General features: G+C 54.7%; 1 protein-coding gene across 3 annotated transcripts in view; it reads right to left on the reverse strand.

Moving 5' to 3' along the window:
* Positions 1–4264: 4264 nt before the first annotated feature.
* Positions 4265–17940, reverse strand: part of SSBP3 (single stranded DNA binding protein 3) — a 161351-nt gene continuing 147675 nt past the window's right edge. For all 3 annotated transcript variants that reach the window (XM_044238302.1, XM_044238305.1, XM_044238303.1), the window contains 9 exons: positions 16680–16744; positions 15961–16009; positions 15292–15327; positions 14705–14759; positions 13289–13359; positions 5820–5898; positions 5551–5579; positions 5318–5419; positions 4265–4545 (listed from right to left, as the gene is read on the reverse strand). In XM_044238302.1, the coding sequence (XP_044094237.1) occupies positions 4516–4545; positions 5318–5419; positions 5551–5579; positions 5820–5898; positions 13289–13359; positions 14705–14759; positions 15292–15327; positions 15961–16009; positions 16680–16744 (516 nt within the window). In that variant the 3' untranslated portion in view covers positions 4265–4515. The remainder of the gene's footprint in view (positions 4546–5317; positions 5420–5550; positions 5580–5819; positions 5899–13288; positions 13360–14704; positions 14760–15291; positions 15328–15960; positions 16010–16679; positions 16745–17940) is intronic.

Below are 17940 nucleotides of genomic sequence, written 5' to 3' on the forward strand. Positions count from 1 at the left end.
CCTCAGATAGTAGAAGGCCACCTAGGTCACACAGTGGGTGGTACAGGTCTGCTTCCTAGGTAAACGCTTGGAGATGTGCAGGTGATTTGGGGGAAGGTCTCGAGGACAAGCCCCTGTGAGGAGTGATGGGGCGTGCTGGGCAGAGAGCTCGAGGTCTGTGGGTTTGCACCTGAGGTCTCTACCCGTTCCTAGTTCTTTGGGTGCCCTGGAGCAGAGGTGAGGAGTGGAGCCTTTCTGCAGACACTGTTGGCCTGCCACCAGTCATCGGATGCACACTGTTCCTCAGAGCGAGAGAGCCCGAGGTGCAGCAGGGAGGAGGGCAAGTCCTGGAGGGAAGCCGGGAGGCTGGCCCTGCTGGAGGGCCTCTCAGGGGAGATCCACGGGCAGCACGAGCCACTAGAGCTGGTAAATGGCCAAGTGGAGCTCTGCCCCTGTGTGGCTCCCAGGCTTATCCTCTAGCCACTTTGCAACTTGACTTTTAGGCTTGGGTGGGATGGTGGTGGCGGCTTAAAGCCGGGCTGGGCTGGCTGAAACCCCTGGAGCCTGTGGGAGCGAGGCTGAGTCAGCTGGCCACGGTAGTTGGCCGCCAGCAGATGACCCTGTGGTTCGAGGCTGCCCTGGGAGAGGCCGGTGCTGCAGGATGGGCCTGGGCCACAGCCCACTTTGAGTGAGGCTACAGCCCTTGTGGCTGGCTTTGGTCTGTCCCCTGTGGATCTCAGAGCTGAGCTCTGGGTCCAGCGCAGCTGACCTATGAGGCAAGGCAGACAGGACTGCGTCCCCCTACGGATGGGGAGACTGAGGCTCAGAGAGCAGGTGTTGTGAAGAGCTGGGAGTCTCACACATGATGGCAGCTGCCTTTTCCACAGAGAGGTGTCTGCTTCCCCCAAATCCCAAGAGCCTGCAGCCTCAGCCTCACCATCTGCATCCAGGGTCCCCCCTGTGGGGAGCAGCACAGCCCTGCCCCCTCTAGCCCACAGGCCGCAGGTCCCCTCCCCAGCCAGGTCGAGAAAGAACTGAAGCCCGGATCAGGATTGGGGCCCGAGCCCTAAGATTCCCTGCTGCAGACCTCCGGGGCAGTCCAGCAGTCAGCCCAATCTAAAAACTTGCTGTGTGCCCTGCCCGACCTCGTGCTGGGAGCTGGAGCTGGAGCTGGAGCCAGAGCTACAGAAGGAGCCCTGGTCTCTTCTCCAGGGGCTCCCAGTTTGCTGGCAGATGCTGACAGAGCAGTGGGTCTCCTCTGGGTCTAGGGAAGCCGTGAAGGCCGCCTTTCCCCTGCCTGAGCACCTGCCCACAGTAGGTGGTACAGCAAGCATCACCACAGAGGGGACAGTATGCAGGCGTGACTACCCAACAAACACCCGGTTCCTCCGTGAGTAACAGCACCTGCTGGGTGATTCTGGGGACAAGGAACACTCAAATGTCCCCAGCCTGGAGGAACACCTGGCCTTGGGAGGTTGCTGGGGGGGCACTCGGTATTCTCATCCTACAAGCAGAGGTGGGGGAGCCGGTGACCTAGAGGCAGGATCCCATTCCAGTTCAGCACCCCACACCATGGCTCCCGCTTGCCTGGAGAGCACTGGCGGTGGCACGGGGCCCGCATGGCAGAGGCCGTGTGCTCAGGGAACCAAACCCTTCAGAGCTGTGTGAATGCGGGTCAGGCTGAGTGCCACCTGCCTGGTCATTTAGAGAGGTCTATGTGGAGGGAGAGCCCAGAAGCCTTGTTCAAGAGAAGGGAAGGGCGAGATGTGAGCTTCTGGGTCCTCCAGTCCCTTCTGGACTACCTCATCAGGGAGGGCTACCAGGGGCCCTAACCGCCAGCACTGCTGTTAGTGACGGATGCAAGGCGCTGTTCTAAACTGCTCACAAACACCAGCTCATCCTCACAATGCCCCTGGAGGAAGCTTTACAGATGAGAAAATAGGACACAGGTAGGAACTAACTTGTCCATGGCCACAGGTAGTAGTAGTGGCCAGAACAGTGTCTGGAAGGGTCAGACCTTATAAAGGTGTACTGAGCCCACATCTGGCCTGGAGCAAGGTCCTGGGAGCACAAGGGAAGCAGAAAGTTCTACTCTCTCAGTGTCCAAACCAACACACCCTACTGCTTACTTCACCCCAGCTCTCCATGTGTGGATGGAGGCTGAGACTGGGGCTCCCCACGTCTGCCCAGCGCCACCCAGCTGCCTTCCAGAATGCCAAAGGCTACTCTGAAAGTCCTCCAAGAGCTCCCCCTTGCCTTGGAGGTGAAAACAAGACCAAACTGAAAACAGGAAAATCAATGTCCGGGGGGGGGGGGGGTTCCCCAGCCCCTGCCTGGGGAAGCGTCCACCTGAGTGGGAAAGGCACTGTGGCTGCAGCCTTGGGGACCCCAGTGGCCTGCACGGACTCTCTGTGGAACAAGGCAGCCCACACCTGTTCTACGCCCTGAAAAACAGCCTCTGGCACACCGGTGTGTGTCTGAGACCCAAAGCTGAAGCTGGATTTTAGAGTACCCCCACATATCTGAAGGGAGACTGTGGTCTTCCCTCCCAAACCCCCTTCCCCAAAGGCCACTGCAACCCCACATAGCAACTGCAGATTAACATGCCCAGGAAGAGCATAAACACCTTGAACACAAAACAAGGTCTTGTTACACACCAGGCCCCAAAACCGCAGGCAACCACAACCAGCCACCTTGTGTTCTGTAGTCAGAATGATAAACTCCGACCCACCCCCCCCCAAACATGTCAGGAAGGGCTGCGGAAAAAAGATGTCCCTTTAATAAAACGTTATCAACATATATCGTACACAAACTACAATGTATCATAATTACTTTTTTTTTTCCTCTCTTAATTCAGAACCAGACTACAAGGTAAGAAAAAACACAGAAACAGCTACAATGTTCCCAATAATCCGCACAAGGTCTTTTTTCAGGCAGATGGTATCTCACATAGTATGATATACATGGATCAGGGAGGGAGGAAGGAGAACAGACAGCAGCTACAGGGGTGTGGGGAGGAGGGGCTGTAAATGTACAAAGAATTCAGGTGTCTTTAGGGTGAGACACGGGAGGTTTTCGATGGGACCGGTGAGGTGAGGGAGGCCGTGTGTCACCCCTCCTGAGAGGGGACAGGCTCCACTGTCGCATTTGTCGGTTTTTGAAAATAAAAACAGGACCGGAAACAGCACGTCTGTTTGGTTGGTGTCCCCCGCCCCCACAGCTATTCCAAAGTCTTTCCATCCAGTTCCAAGCGTATACAGAGCAATTCTGGTCAATTTCCCATCTTTGAAAAAGAAGCAAGAATCAAGAGGAAAAAACAAAAGAAAACCCAAACTCCAGCCCTACGGTGCCCCCACACACACGACAAGGATGATGCGAGCCAGGGCCACGGGACAAGAACGCGGGGGTCACAGTTGCCATGTCCCAGGTCATAGCCATCCTGTTGGGGGCGGCCTCCCCCACTGTGCTCTGTCCAGGCCACCACCCAGCTTGCAGGATTCTCGCTGGGAAGACTGGGGTGGGGGCCGAGGAGGGGGCCGGAGCAGCACAGAGGCCGGGCAGGGGAAGGTCCAGGAGAGAGAGAGGAGGAAGCGGTCCTGGGAACACAGTGCATGCCACCGGGTCACAGCGTGTCTCCGCCGCCGCGGAGTCCTGAAAGCGGTCAGGTGGTCAGGCCCCTCGGGCCACATAATGGGGTGGGAGTGGGGGAGGCGGTTCTGGGATCCCAGGTGTGCAACTGCCGGTGCCACCTCGGCCAGGAGAAACCAAGCAAAACCCAAACAGATTCCTGATCCTCCCTTGCCCATCCCCACGAACCAAAAACCCCAACTGGAGAAAGGTGATTTTCTTTTCTCTTTCCAAAAAAGGCCTTTTGAAAGAAACCACTGATTGTAAACTGCCCAGTTTATTATTATTATCATTATTTTTAGATGGCTACAAAGACAGCGTGAGACCTCACACCTAGACTAGCTTTCCTGGTGGAAGGGCTTGGGTACAGACATACAGCAGGGCGTGGTTGGTTTTTTTTTTTTTTGTCCTTTTTTCTTTTTTTTTTTTTTAAAGAAGAAAGCAAAGAGGTTGACTGGGGTGGGGTGGGGGGGGCTCGCTAGAAGCTTCCATTTTTAAAAATTTTTCCCCCAAAAAACCCCCCTTGAAAACAAATTAAAAAATCCCAGTAACGGTAAAACCCCAAACAAACAAACAAACAAAAACAACAAAAAAGTGTCACGTACAGAAAAGGTCCTTTTGGGAATGGGTAAGGGGTGGGATTTTTCTGGTCATTGACTTGAAATATATTTTTATTTTGAGTTTTGTCCTTCATGTTTTATGGAATAAAAAGTTAGGCCTTTTTATTGCATGAAACTAAAATTGGGACAGGTTGGGGGACTGGAGGAGGAGAGTGGGGGCTGAGGGGGAGCAGGGAGATGCCCCTCCCCCAGCTCCTGGGTAATGACACCTCACTTCTTCTTGCATAATTTCTGGCATCTTCCCGCCTGCAATGCCGGCTCTCTCAGCGTCTCGGAGAAGAGGAGGGGATCACACGCTCATCGTCATGCTTGGAGAATACTGAAGGGGAGAAGCAGACAGGGTTGTGAGGCCATGGTGTGGGAGACTTCGGAACTGGAGAGGGCCCATCTGGGGGTGTGGGGAAGCCTGGGATGGCACTGCCCACTCAGGGACTAACCTGTGTCCCCGCCACAGTGGGAGCTCTAAGGGTCCCCTCTGCCCCCTCCTTTCTCAAGCCCCCCCTTTTTCCAGCTGAGGAAGCAGAAGATACTGCCCTCACCACACAGGGTGGGCCAGGGCTCTGCTGGGGGGGATGGTCTGGGGTTCTCAAAAGCTGCTGGAGCAGGACGCTGTTTCTTCAAATGAGTTGTAAGGAGAAGCTGGCCCCTCTGCATGGAGACCCTCAGAAGTCTCTGGTTGCACAAACCTTCTTCCCCAGGTCAGACAGAAGTGGACCCCAGAGACCATGCTCCCCAGAGCGCCAGAGCCCAGGCCTCGTGAGTTCCAACCCGGGGCTCTTCCAGCCACATTAGCTTTCTCAGTGTTGCGGGCACTGTTGATGCCTCCAGAAGGACCTGCCAGCGGTCCAGGTGGCAGTGGTTGGGGCCATGCAGCGGGGGTTGGGGGACAGAGGGGCCTCTGCACTTTGTAGAGAAAAATGACCAAGGAGAAAGCCAGTGGCGCGGCTCTTGGGACACCAGCCAGCCAGGCTGGTGTTGGACAGTGCATTCCAGAACTTGTTAAAGGAACGATCCCTGGCCGCGGGGGTGAGTGGAAGAATCCAGGGGCAAAATGGGAGTCGGGGTGGGGGTAGGGGAGACACAGCACTTACATTGTCATTCTGGAAGGAGTGGAGGAAGTTCCCTCCTAGCTCACCATCGTCTCGAGGGGTGCCTGGAGGATTGCTAATGCCACTTATGTTGTTGGGAGAATTCTGGAGAGGAGAGAGAAGGTAAGCCCCAGTGCCCCGGCAACCAGCCCACCCGATGGGGGGACAAGCTTTCTGGGGCCTTGAGGCTGGGGCAGGGTGAATGCTGTCAGCGAGGAAACAGAACACACACTCACTTTTGGAAGTCCATCTATGTCACCTGACCCTGCAAGGAAGGAAAGCTCGGATTCAGTTTCGTGTTTGCTCTTCCACGGAGAGGCCTCCAGACCACCCCAAGATCCCACACTACTGCGCAGAGAGTCTCCTTTCCTGGCTGGAGCTCTGGGCATCTTCCTACGGGCCCATCAAGGCCAGTGTGGGGGACTAGGCCCGGCTGAGCCGAAGACGGACGCTGGCGCAGGGCTGGGCAGGGCAGAATGTGGCCATGGGGCCGGTGCCTGCTTACCTAACGATCCATTCATGTGGTGTGGCTCCATGCCGCCCATGCCTCCCATCGGGCCGTCCGAGCCTGGACCCATCGGGAACTGGGGGAGAAGCACAGGGTGTGGTGGCTGAGTGGGCCCCAGGCCCTTTGCAGCTCTCTCGCAGGCTCCCACACCCAGCTGCAGAAGAGCAGTGCCCTCAGGGAGCATCCACTCTGCCAGAGGCCCTCTGTCAGGCACACAGAGCCGTCTGACGTGGGCCAGGAGGTTGGAACGGGGCCCTTTCCTTGGCCCCCAGAGTTGTGCGGGCAGAGGTGAGGAACCAAATCCAGGTAGGGAAAGACACTGGGCTGAGGCCACACCATGTCATACTGGGACAACTCTCTAACCAAATGGCATGGACTTACTTGGGCTCTCTATGTTCCTGGGGTGGAGTGTGTGGCTCACCAGTCAGAACCTCACACAGACACACACAGATACACAGGAAGACTGCCTGTGCCCAGCCAGGGGCCGAAAGTACTAATGCTTCTTCTCCCCATTTTACAGATAAGGAAACTAAAGCACAGAGAGAGTAGGAAATGCTTTGCCAGAGGTCCCCGTCCCCCCTCAAGAGATGGGAGGTGCTGGGACAGGGCACAGGCAGCTGTTCCACAAGCCTCTGAGTGCTTCCTCAGAAGCGAAAGAGTTCCATGGGGCTGGTGAGGAGATGGGGTCTCCTGAGTAACTGGGGAGGGGAGGAGCTGGGCAGGGGACAGTACAGAGGGAGGCCACTGACGACATCCCTACACTGAAGCGGTGGTGCAGGCGGGTCACAGGGCAGAGGCGGAGTCAGCTCCAGCCTGGGCCTCAGGCCTGTGCGGGGCTCGCAGACCAGACCAAAGGCTGGAGGTCACATCACATGGTCATGAAGGGAGGGCTGAGTTTTGTCTGGACAGCCAAGGTCCGGTGAGGCACACCGGATGTCAGGGTGGACAAGGATGGACCATGTGGCATCTGGCCCTGTGCTGGGGGCTAGGGACAGAGAGCCGAGTCATGGCTGGGCCTTAGCCTGGAAGAGGAGCCCACAGCTACAGACACCCAACCACCCCACGGGACAGACGTGCTGAGTTCCAAAGGGAGCTGCAGACAAGGCAGGGCCAAAGCTTCTGGAAGAGGCACTGCGGAGAGGGCAAAGAAATCAGAACATTCTGCATGGAGGTGGCAGGGGGCCAAAATAACTGAAGGACAGGATTTGGCCAGGCAGAGATAGGGCATGGAAGCCATTCTAGGCAGGGGTCCTGGGTGAGCACAAGAGGCAGGTGGCAGCAGGGAGTGCCAGGGCAGAGACCAGTGTGCCCAGCCTGGGAGGGGGCGCCTCAGGGCCATCTGCCCACTCACAGCCACCGAAGTCTCAGCCTCCTTGCCTCCCGCCACCCTGGAGGCTTCCTAGGGCCACATTTCCGTCATGTGGCAACAAAGTTCACACTTCTTAATCCAAATGAGAGGAAGACAAGGGTTTATGAAGTCAACCTGGGTCACAACTCCATTAGACAAAACAGCTCCAAGCATGAGAATTCTATTAAGTTTTAGATCATTGTGGTTTTTTTGTGTATTAGCATTTTTTTTAAAAAAATGGGCTCCACACCCAGCGTAGAGTCCAACATGGGGCTTGAACTCATAACCCTGAGATTGAGACCTAAGCCGAGACCAAGTCAGATGCCTAACCCACTGGGCCACCTGGGCGTGCCTCTTCTGTATTATTTTTAACAGCCTTGCTGAGATAGAATTCACATCCCACCCAACTGCCCCATTTCAAGCCCACAATTCAGAGGTTTCTCATGTATTCAGAGCTGTACAACCACCGCCAAATCTGTTTTAGAACCTTTCTGTCACCCCATGAAGAAGCCCTGTACCCATCAGCAGTCCCTCCCCAGCCCCCATCACACCCCCAGCCCCAGACAATCATTACCTCGTTTCCCGTCTCTATGGATTTGCCTGTTCTGGATGTTTTGTATAAACGAAATCCTGCGTGAGCTTTTGTGGTCGGCTTCCTCCACTCAGCATGCCTTCAAGGTTCACTCATGTTGGGGCGTGAATTAGTGCCTCACTCCTTCCTCTGGCCAAATCACGTTCCACCAGACGGCGAGGATGCATTTCATCAGTCCCTTCAGTCCCCGGACACAGAGGGTGTCCCCACTTCGCAGCTATCACGAGTACTGCTGCTCTCGACACTTGCGTACCGTCACTACGTGGACACACATCACGGTTCTCACGGGTAGAGACCGACTCCAGAGTGGAAGCGCCGGGTCACGTGATGATTCTGTGTGGCCTTTCGAGGACCTGCCAGATGGTTCTCCACAGCGGCCGCATCCTCTTTGTTTCCTGCCAGCAGAGGAGGGCTCTGAGGTGTCCCCGGCCTAGTGGGTGCACAGGGCTAAGCTCACTGTGGTTTCCACTCACATCTCCCTGACAACGAAGTGGGGCATCCTTTTGTGTGCTTAAGGGCCATTGGCACGTCTTTGGAGCAATGTCTGTTCCCATCCTTGGCCCATTCTTTAAACCGGGTTGTTTTCTCTTGACGGAGTTTCAAGAGTTCTGATTTGCGAACGTTCTCTCCACTCTGGTCTATGTTTTTACCTTCTGGAAGGTGTCCCTTTGAAGTGCAGAAGTTTTCAATCTTGATGAAGTCCCATTCATCCGCTTTTTGCTTTTGTCGCTTGGGCTTCCAGGGTCCTAGCTAAGAAGGCTTTGCTTTTGTCCAGGCCACAGGGATGTCCACCTCTGTTTTCCTAGAAGCGTTCTATCGCTTCGGTGACACTGGGCAGACAGAGTCTGCTGCATGGATTCCAGGTATCGGTGTAAACAGCAGTTCGGCATCACGCACTCGCCTGGGGACACCCACTGTCCCTGCACTGCTTCTTTATTCTGTGTTAGTGACTTTGTTACATAAATGCTAGCATCTCAATAAAGCCATATTAAGGCTGGTTAATGGGAGCAGGGAATAGAGGACTACTTAAATAAACAGTTTCTGTAAGAAAAAAGTAACATTTTTATGTTTCTGTCTTCTAATACAGTGACTTATTTGAGCTCTTTATTGGATATTTAAATTCTATAGACTATATTACAATGTAGTCCTACAATATACAAATGTAAGGTTTTTTTTTTTCCCTTGAAGCTAAATGCAATGGACTGATTAAACAGATACCACTTATGTTTGACTTTTAAAACTCACATTTCTTGGGGTATCTAGGTGGCTCAGTCAGTTAAGCATCTGACTCTTGATTTCAGCTCAGGTTATGATCTCATGGTCATGGGATCAAGCCCTTAGGCTCTGCGCTCAGTGGAATGGAGAGTGTGCTGGAGATTCTCTCTCTCTCCCTTTGCCCTTCCTCCACCCACTCCCACACAAGCTCTCTCAAATAAATTTTCTTTCTTTTTTAAAGATTTTATTTATTTATTTGACAGAGAGAGATCACAAGCAGGCAGAGAGGCAGGCAGAGAGAGAGAGGAGGAAGCAGGCTCCCTGCTGAGCAGAGAGCCAGATGCGGGCCTCAATCCCAGGACCCTGAGATCATGACCTGAGCCGAAGGTAGCGGCTTAACCCACTGAGCCACCCAGGCGCCCTCAAATAAATTTTCTTAAATATTTTTTTTATTCATTTGAAAGAGAGAACGTAAATAAGAGCACAAGCAGGGGGAAGGGTCAGAGGGAGAGGGAGAAGCAGAAACCCAGTTGAGCAGTGAGCCCGACATGGGTCTCAATCCTGGGACCCTGGGACCACGGCCCAAGCTAAAGGCAGACACTTAACCAACTAAGCCACCGAGGTGCCCTAATAAATAATCTTTTTAAAAAATTCATGTTTCTTTCTGTCCTATATTATAATGGGGATTTTCTTTCACACCCCACCCCCTTACAAAGATTAGAAAGAAGTTTTGTATGAAGAGGTAGTTAGCATGGTTTCAGGTTAGGTGTCTTAGATAATCCATTCAAGGAAGGTCATTTGTCCAACTTGATGAAGCAAGGATATCCTGAGCATCGGATGGGAACACAGGTGGCACATTTCCGGATGGGCCCAGGCCAGGCCAGGTCGATGAGCTGCTGGGGTGACCCATCTTACTTTTGTAGGTGCAACATGCTAGGCAGTGCCTGCTTTCCCCACAGCACTTCTCTGGATTGCCCGCAGCCTCTAGGCCAGGTTTTTTAATTCCTTTAGGTAGTGGCAAATGCAAAAGTCACTGTGAGCTGCCACTCTGCTCTAATCAGGCCCTGCTGTCAGCCCCACATGGTCACCCGGAAAAACTCCCTCCACAAATGCGTCTATGTTTGGGGTGCTGGGAGGTCGCTGACTTGCACGGATTTGGGGACCTGAGGAGACTCCTCCAGCTCTCCTAAGAGGTCCATCATACTCTGTATCTACAAGCTGGTTTAGGAAGACCAGCACTTGCCAGTCAGGTCTCTCTGCATCCCTAAATCCATCAGCTGGGCTGTCCTGTCTCAGACATCCATCACTTCTAAACTTCCCAAAGCACCACGATGTCATTCTCACTTAAACCTCTCTCTCCGGGAAAATGGTTTAAAGCAGAGACGGGAGATGTACTTGTGTGCTCCAAGCTGGATTCCAAGTGAGTTGTTTTTCTTTTTCTTTCTTTTTTTTTTTAAAGATTTTTATTATTTGAGAGAGCAAGGAGAGACTGTAGAGGGGAGGGGCAGAAGCGGACTCTCTGCTGATGCAGGACTAGATTCCAGGACCCCGAGATCATGAACTGAGCCGAAGGCCAGACGCTTAACTGAGCCACCCAGGGGTCTCATAAGTTACAGTTTTAATCGAGAAGCTGAGAAAGTGCCATTTAACGTGGCTGCTCTTTACTGGTGACAACTTTTGAGTTCTTGGGCAACCTCATTTCCAAAACACAAGTCCTTATGATTTGGTCGATGAGGTTTTGACGCAAGCCTCCAACCACCCCCAATGACTCAGGTGCGGTCTGCTCATCCTCTTCTAGGCTTCTGGGGCCCTCCCGCGACATCACCGAACGGTTCTGGAGCCACAGCATACACATCTCCGTCTTCCTGGAATTCCTCTCAACGTTCTCTTCTCAGCGCAGTTCCCATTAGAGAAAGACGTCATGGCGGGCTGAGCCTTTGACTCTTCTCTGCGGCCCAGCAGTAATGCCAGCCACCGTGCAGGCTCGTGTCAGGGTCTCCAACTCGACAAAGTCCGAAGTCTCGTTCGCTGTATCTGCACATCTCAAGGAGACTGACAGGTGAGCCAAAACTTCCATGCCCGCTCTCACAGGCAGGCAAGCCATACCCTTCGGCAGCAGTGCCAGGGACAAGGTGTGCGGGACAGTTAACAGGTAAGAAGTTCCTATATCAGATGAAATGGGCCAAATTAACTGCGAGCTGTCTGCCAAATCTGCAGAGAGAGGGGCCAAGCCTAGCTTGCATTTGGACAAGAGGAGAGCCATCTTTGATCTGTTTTCTGTAGTTCCATTAAAATCGTTGCAGAACCCAACACGCTGATGTGAAGCCCCATCCAGCTCTGCAGTCCAAGTACCAAACAGCCAGGGGACAGGTTTTTGTCACCACGACATGAGGCACCACCTGATAGACTGTGGGAAGGTCCCCCGATGGCTGGTGAGAGCCGACAGAATCCACCTGACTAGAAACTCCCCCTTCTGCTGACACACAGGTGGGGCCTCTGGGCCTGGAAATGGGGCCACCTCGGTCCCCGGGGCCACAGAGGGCTCGGCCTGGCAGTGGTGGCGGACATGTCCAAGGGCTATGCCCTAATGTGGCCGCTCTCCCTGACTGCACCGAGGCACCTCTCAGGCCTCGCGTGCCAGGGCCTCCCTGCCCCCTTCCCCCTTCTATTCTGCCTGCCATCCCCGTGGCCATGGCCCTGATCCACACCCACTGCCACAGCCACCGTGTGTCCTTCTGCCTGGCGCCTGCTGTTCTGGGGTGGACAGGGTCTCCATCCTTTTCCTTTCCAGCCTCTCACCTCCGAAACCACGGCCCTGGTACTCACAGTGGGTAAAATGAGGCCTGCACCATCTCGACACAGAGCACAGCAACCATGAACCCGTGGGCGCAGCCCAGGCAGACCCTGTCCAGACCCCTGTGCACTTGACCCGCAGCCCCCAGAGGGCCATGGTGCCAATGGTCCACTAGGAGCCGCAGGCAACCGATGCAGGTGGCAACGGCAGGATGGTCCCCTGTGCCAATTCCAGCTGATGCAAAGCCCAGCGAGCTCAGGCCCTGGCTCCGGGGTTTGCTGTAAGAGCCCTACTCTCTTCCCCCTAATCTCCTGCCTCCACCGCCAAAACCCTGAAACACTCGGGTGTCCTGGGATGTCAAGCTTTTAGTACGAAAACCTGATGGGTGGTCACCCTAATAAGAAGCAGGGGTCACAGGGGTGCCAGCTGCCCAGGAGAGGGACAGGGATGGTGGAGCAAGGGTGAAGGAGTGGGGTTCCCAGGCTTCTCGGTCAAAATGATGCTCGGGTTCAGTCCTCACCGCACCTAGGAGGCCTCCAGAAACACTCACTTCAGAGGCTGCTAGAGGACTGAACACATGCAGTGTGCAGCATGGGGCAGCCCCCCGATGGGTGTTTAGCCCCGTGGTGATTCAGATATCATATCAGGACCCCAAAACCACAAAACCAAACAAAGCACTCCAATAGGCCAGAATAACTGGGGGGCCCCAAGCCCATCCTCTGGCTCTGCAGTCCAGACTATTCATTCTGTCCCCCTGCAGTCTCCTTTCCAGACACGCTCCGGGAGGCAAGGCCAGAGTGATTCACCTCCCCCGCCTGGTGCAGAAGGGCTCTGTGCCACGGTGAGTCAGACCAGCCTTCTCCTCAGGGAGCTCCCAGCTGGGAGACGGAGACAGGCCACAGCTGCAGAGTCAAAGGGCCATCGGGCACAGGACAGAGGACATGGAGGGGGTGGGTGAGCAGCAATCAGACAAAGTGGAATTTGAGCTGCGACATTACTGAGGGTTGGGACCTGGTGAAGCCCAGAGGGAGGGAGTGGCTTCTCAGCCAGGCAATGACAGGAGGAGAGGCCTAGAAGCCGCAAGGTGCAAGAGTCATGGGGCTCCCAAAGGGGCTGGAGGCACAGGGCAGGCGGGTCCCCTGATGGGCTCCAGACCCGGGAGGGTGACAGACTGCGCAGGGCGGCCCAGCCCATCAGCAGGGCAGGGTGGGACCCAGGACCACCCAGAGCCTGGTGCTTTCCCTCACGGACACCCCACCGGGAGTGGCGGGGACCCCCCAGTGAGGCCGGGCACCCGACTCAGATTGGACAGGAGGGCATCACGCCATCCCCCCTCTCTCCCGCTGCAAAATGGAAACCGAGTTCCCCAAGAGTTAATCACTTTTCTGACGGTTTATTTTATTCATCTTTGGTAACAAATGGCTGAAATCAATTAAACTTGCTTTCCCCTCAGCTGATGAAGTTAATTATGATTTGTTATGGTATCTGATATGTAAATTATTAGAAAGCGGACTTACGTTGGACCGGCTGCCTCCAGGCGGCACTGGATTAATCATTGTGTAGATGTTGTCACTGGAATTTGTTGAATCTGTAGAACAGTGGAAACCCACAAGTCGCGGTGATTAATTCATTTCTTAATTAAAACAAACTCGTGGCACTTGAACTCATTCTTTTGTATTTTATCACCTAAAATCTCCTCTAAGTACCACCATTTTCTGGCTAATTTGTATTTAATGAAGATTCACAAAGTTTTTAATCACAGAAAATTCAACTGTGAAAACCACTCAACCCTGAAACGAAGAATTCCAGGATGCCTGTCTGGACAGCAGCGTGAATGTGGCAAAGGGGGAGCGGCAGGTCTGCATTCTCATCTCCCCACCCCAAACCCAATCTGGTCCCCAGACACTGCCGGGGACCACACGGGGACAGCCACCTGCGCTCTCCTCCCAATCCCGCCCAGCAGCTTTAATCAAATCGGGGACAGAAACGCCACAAATTACCCAGGGGCCACCTTGCCACACTGATGGGGCAGGAGGGAGAGGCAAGGATGGGGCTCGAGATGCATTACCATATGGAGTGGCTTAATGTGACCCAGTCTGAATGTAGGTCACGCAGCTCATCAAAATGCAGCAGCAGAAAGAGGGAGCGGGAGTGGGAGCCAGAACATCATAGCCGCCAGCTCCGCCACTGCAGCCGAACGGCTCCCCTGCTACTGGGGGCTGAGGAGTCTGGGGACAGAGGGATCCCTCCGTCTCCCCCAATTAAGTGGCAAAGTCTCCTTAGAAAATCAGCTAACATGTTTCTATCAGGAACAGGTCCCCCATTGCTCAGGCAGAAATCCAGCTACCTCCCCCTTCTTATCCTCTAGGTAGGTAACGACTATGGCGAAATTCCTTCTAGACGGAGTATGTTAGTCTCAGCTGGAAGAGAAACATGGAACGTGATGCTCTGTGTGTATGCATGTGTGTGCATGCCCGCAGGTGCGCACACATGCCTCTTCCGATCCAGGAAAGAGGGAGAAGCGATCTCCTATAGAGAGGACCAGAAGCCAAGAGCGCTGGGAACTTGAGGCATCATGTTACATGGTCCTGGTCCCAGGATGCCAGAATTACAAAGCCCCTTTTTAGTCACCTAGAGATAGGCAGCCAGGACAGGTGCTCACCAACTGGTGTGAGCCGAGGACAGCGAGACCCCTCATTCCTGGATCTCCCCACTCTGCCCCATCCTTGAACCAGAGAGGAGTGGCCTAGCTGAGGCCACCGGGCAGGTTTGAGTGGCGCCAGGGGCCTCCATCCCCTAAATCCCTGCCATTAAGATACCTGGTAGGGTAAATGCTGCTCAGGAGGCATGGGATGGTAAGCTTTGGGCCTGAACTTGCGCCCCTCCAGGACCCCTTGCTCCCACTATGGCACCCTCTCCCCAAGCCTTCTTACCTGCAGGACTAGGCATGATGGGTGTTCCTGGGGGACCACCACCGCCAGGAGGTCCCTGGAAATGAGATTTAAAAAGGCAGTCAAAAACCCATGACAATGATACAGGTTAGGAGAAGCCACTTGAACTCCAGCGACATCAAAGACAAGAGCTCACGCAGGGCCCAGCCCGGTATTCAGTTCTTGATAAAGCTCAAGGAGACCCCGAGTGCTTAAGCCTTGGGGGGGCTGGACTTGGATTCCCCCCACCCCCGACACCCACCCCAGTCCTTTCTTCAAACCCAGAGGCAGCCGTGGGTGTGCATATGTACACAAACATACACCAGTGGGTGGAACCAGATGCCTGTGGTAGAAACCAAGTGGGCCACTGATCAGTCCCCAAGATGGGGACCCAACTCTAGGTCTCGTTGGGGGACTTTCAGGCCACTGGAAGGTACAGAAACCTGAATAGCGATAGCAGGTTCTAGTACGGTTTGGAACGTGTGCTCAGAATGTGTTTTGAAGGGGAAAGAGACAGGGACCCTGGGAGAAGATCTTGTGCGTGTCAGTCACGTGTCGTCTGACATGCAGTGCCCTACCCCCACACTTACCACGTAGGTACCAGGTGATGAGGAGGAGTATGGGATCTAGAAACAAGAGGTGGGGGAACCATGATCAGAGTCACTTCCTCAAATACTCAGGTGCCCTTGGGCTCCCCAGTCCACCCAGAGATGCACCCCCTCTTTTGGGGAGAGGTGGTGGGCCCCCCCTGGTTAGTTTCCCTTGGGGGACCAGTTGTGTGAACAAAGCCCGGTTTCCACACTGAACTGATCTGGAGAGCCCTGGCAGGGAGCTGGCAGGGGGTGCGGACATGGGAGAGCCTCCCGTTCAGGACAGGAAAATGAGAGCTTCTCCCCAGCCCTCTGGCCTTCTGTGTGGTGCCCTCTCCCAGCTCTGCCCTCTGAATGCAGGCAGCCAGCCCTGTCAGGGAAGAGAGGATCGCCAGGGGACAGCACTCTCTAAGCGAGCCCTCAGCTCACCCATCAGGGTTCCTGCACAGCAGCGGGCTGGGCTGGGCCCGAATCCTGGAAGGCCCCAGTACGGTCCTCCCACGCCTCCACTTAAAAGCGGCGCTCCTCCCTGCAGGCACTGGGGGATGGGGGTGGGGGAGTCTTGCTCCAACTCCGCCTCTGATGACACCTCTGACCTGGGGCCAGACTACCCCGGACCCCGGAAGCCCCTCCCTAGCACACACCATCCCATCCCACCTGGGTACTCACTGAGTTAGCACTGTTAGGATTTGGCCAGGGTCTGCCAGCTCCCGGGCCCCTGAGAGAGGGAGAGAGAGAAGATTATGACAATGAACAAGGTCTTATCAACCCCAAGGGGGTGGTGCCGGCAGGGCCAGAACGAGTGGGCTGACATCACTAACAGGAGGTCCTCCTCAGGAGCCTAGGGTCTTACGCACCACCTGGCTCTCGGGGTGCCATGGGCAGCTCCGTGGGTGGAAGCATACAAGCTCCTATGAATGACACAGAAAATGTGCAGCGTATCTAAGATTTCCTGCGCGTGCGCATTTTCACAGCTTCTCACGGGGCTCTCTCCCTGCAAGGTGGGGGGGAGGGTTAAGGACTAAAGCAGTTGGTGGTCACCAGTACAATACAGGGGTTCAAATCTCGACCTGGTCTCTTAGAGTCGTGTGAGCCTGGGCAAGTTACAACACCTCTCTGGACTTCAGTTTCCCCCATCTGTAAGTGGAGGGTGCTGATAACCACCAGCTCCCAGGGTTGTTTGGAACAGTGGGTGGGTAGGGCCACCGCAGGCTCAGAGCCACACCGAGTGCAGACACGCCGCAGTATGGCCAACAAGCCCACACCACCGCTAAGAGACTGATCGCCAGAGAGGTGCCCCGCATGCCCTTGCCCACGCGTGTCTTGGGCAGCTGGAGGGTGGGTGAGCCGAGGGCTCTGAGCCAACAGCAGGGTCAGCTGTGCCTTACATGTTAATCCCGGGCATGGCGGGGCCGAGGGAGTTGGGCGGTGGTCTCATGCCGCTGCCGTAATTCTGCAACGATAACCAAGGGTCAGTCTATGAGAAGGAGAAGGGGAACCGGAGGGAGGAGAGGGAGAGGAAAGACAAACAGAATATAAGCAAGAGGATTAGTCTGTGGAAAGGATCTGATGAGGAAAAAAAAAAAACATATTTGTTAAAAAAAGGTGAGGGGGTGGGGACCACGTGATGGGACCACAATGAAAAGCCAGCACAGAGGGAGGCTTCGGGATGGTTCTCTCAAAAGCATGGGGATGTCCGGCAAGCCCTCACATCTCAGATCTGGCGGTGGTGGGCGGAATGGACTTGTAACAGAACTGACTGGGGAACACTGCCCAGCTCAGAAATTCTGGGCCTGGGGGTCGTGGCTGGGTCTGAATGTGGAAGGGGAAGGAATCCTGAAAGGCCTGGCCGGTGGCTGTCCCCACGGTCCAGCACGTACAGACACTGCCCCCCCGCCCTTGGGTTGTCCCCCAACCCCTGGATCAGGCTGCCTGATTCAGGGGTCAGCCTTTGGGGCCCTCAAAATACACGGTGCTGGAGAAGCAGGAAGAAACGCTCGCGGTGGGAGGGGTCACCAATTCTGTTTGAGGGAAGAGTCCCTCCTCAGCTCAGTACAAACCCCCAAGGCAGACTGTGGTGAGTCGTGAGACTGTCGGGATCAGGAACCTCTAGTCACAGCCACCCCGACTCCCCACTTTCAGTGCTATTTCCTTTGCCGAAGAAATGCCTTGCTTCCTTTCTCCACTTGGGCTCCTACACATCTTCCAGAACCAGCCTGAAGAGCACCTCCTTGATGAAGCCTTCCCTGGACATCTCCTGGGGTTAACTGCTCACCCCCATAATGCACGGCAATCCCCTGACCCCTGCCACACCGGGCTATGATTGTGGCCACGTGTCTCTCCCACGGGGCTCTGAGTACCTGTTGAAGGTGGGGGCTGTATCTGAATGAGCTCCGAGCATGCGTCACCCCAACACCAGCCATCACAGACTCAATGCTGAACCAATGAAGGAGTGAATAAGTAAAGGGATAGAGAGAAAGATTAGCCTGGTTGGCGCTTTAAGCTCTGCCTTTGTAGTATCTGAACGAAGTAAGGTTGGTGGAAATTTGATAGCAGCAGCTGAGCACATAACACATTTTACACAGTCTCTGACTTGTCCTTAGAACAAACAACGCCGCTAAGCTAGTACTGCTCCCATTTTAGAGAACA

This window comes from Neovison vison, chromosome 2, assembly GCF_020171115.1.
Source record: "Neovison vison isolate M4711 chromosome 2, ASM_NN_V1, whole genome shotgun sequence".
In the NCBI taxonomy this organism is placed as follows: domain Eukaryota; kingdom Metazoa; phylum Chordata; class Mammalia; order Carnivora; family Mustelidae; genus Neogale; species Neogale vison.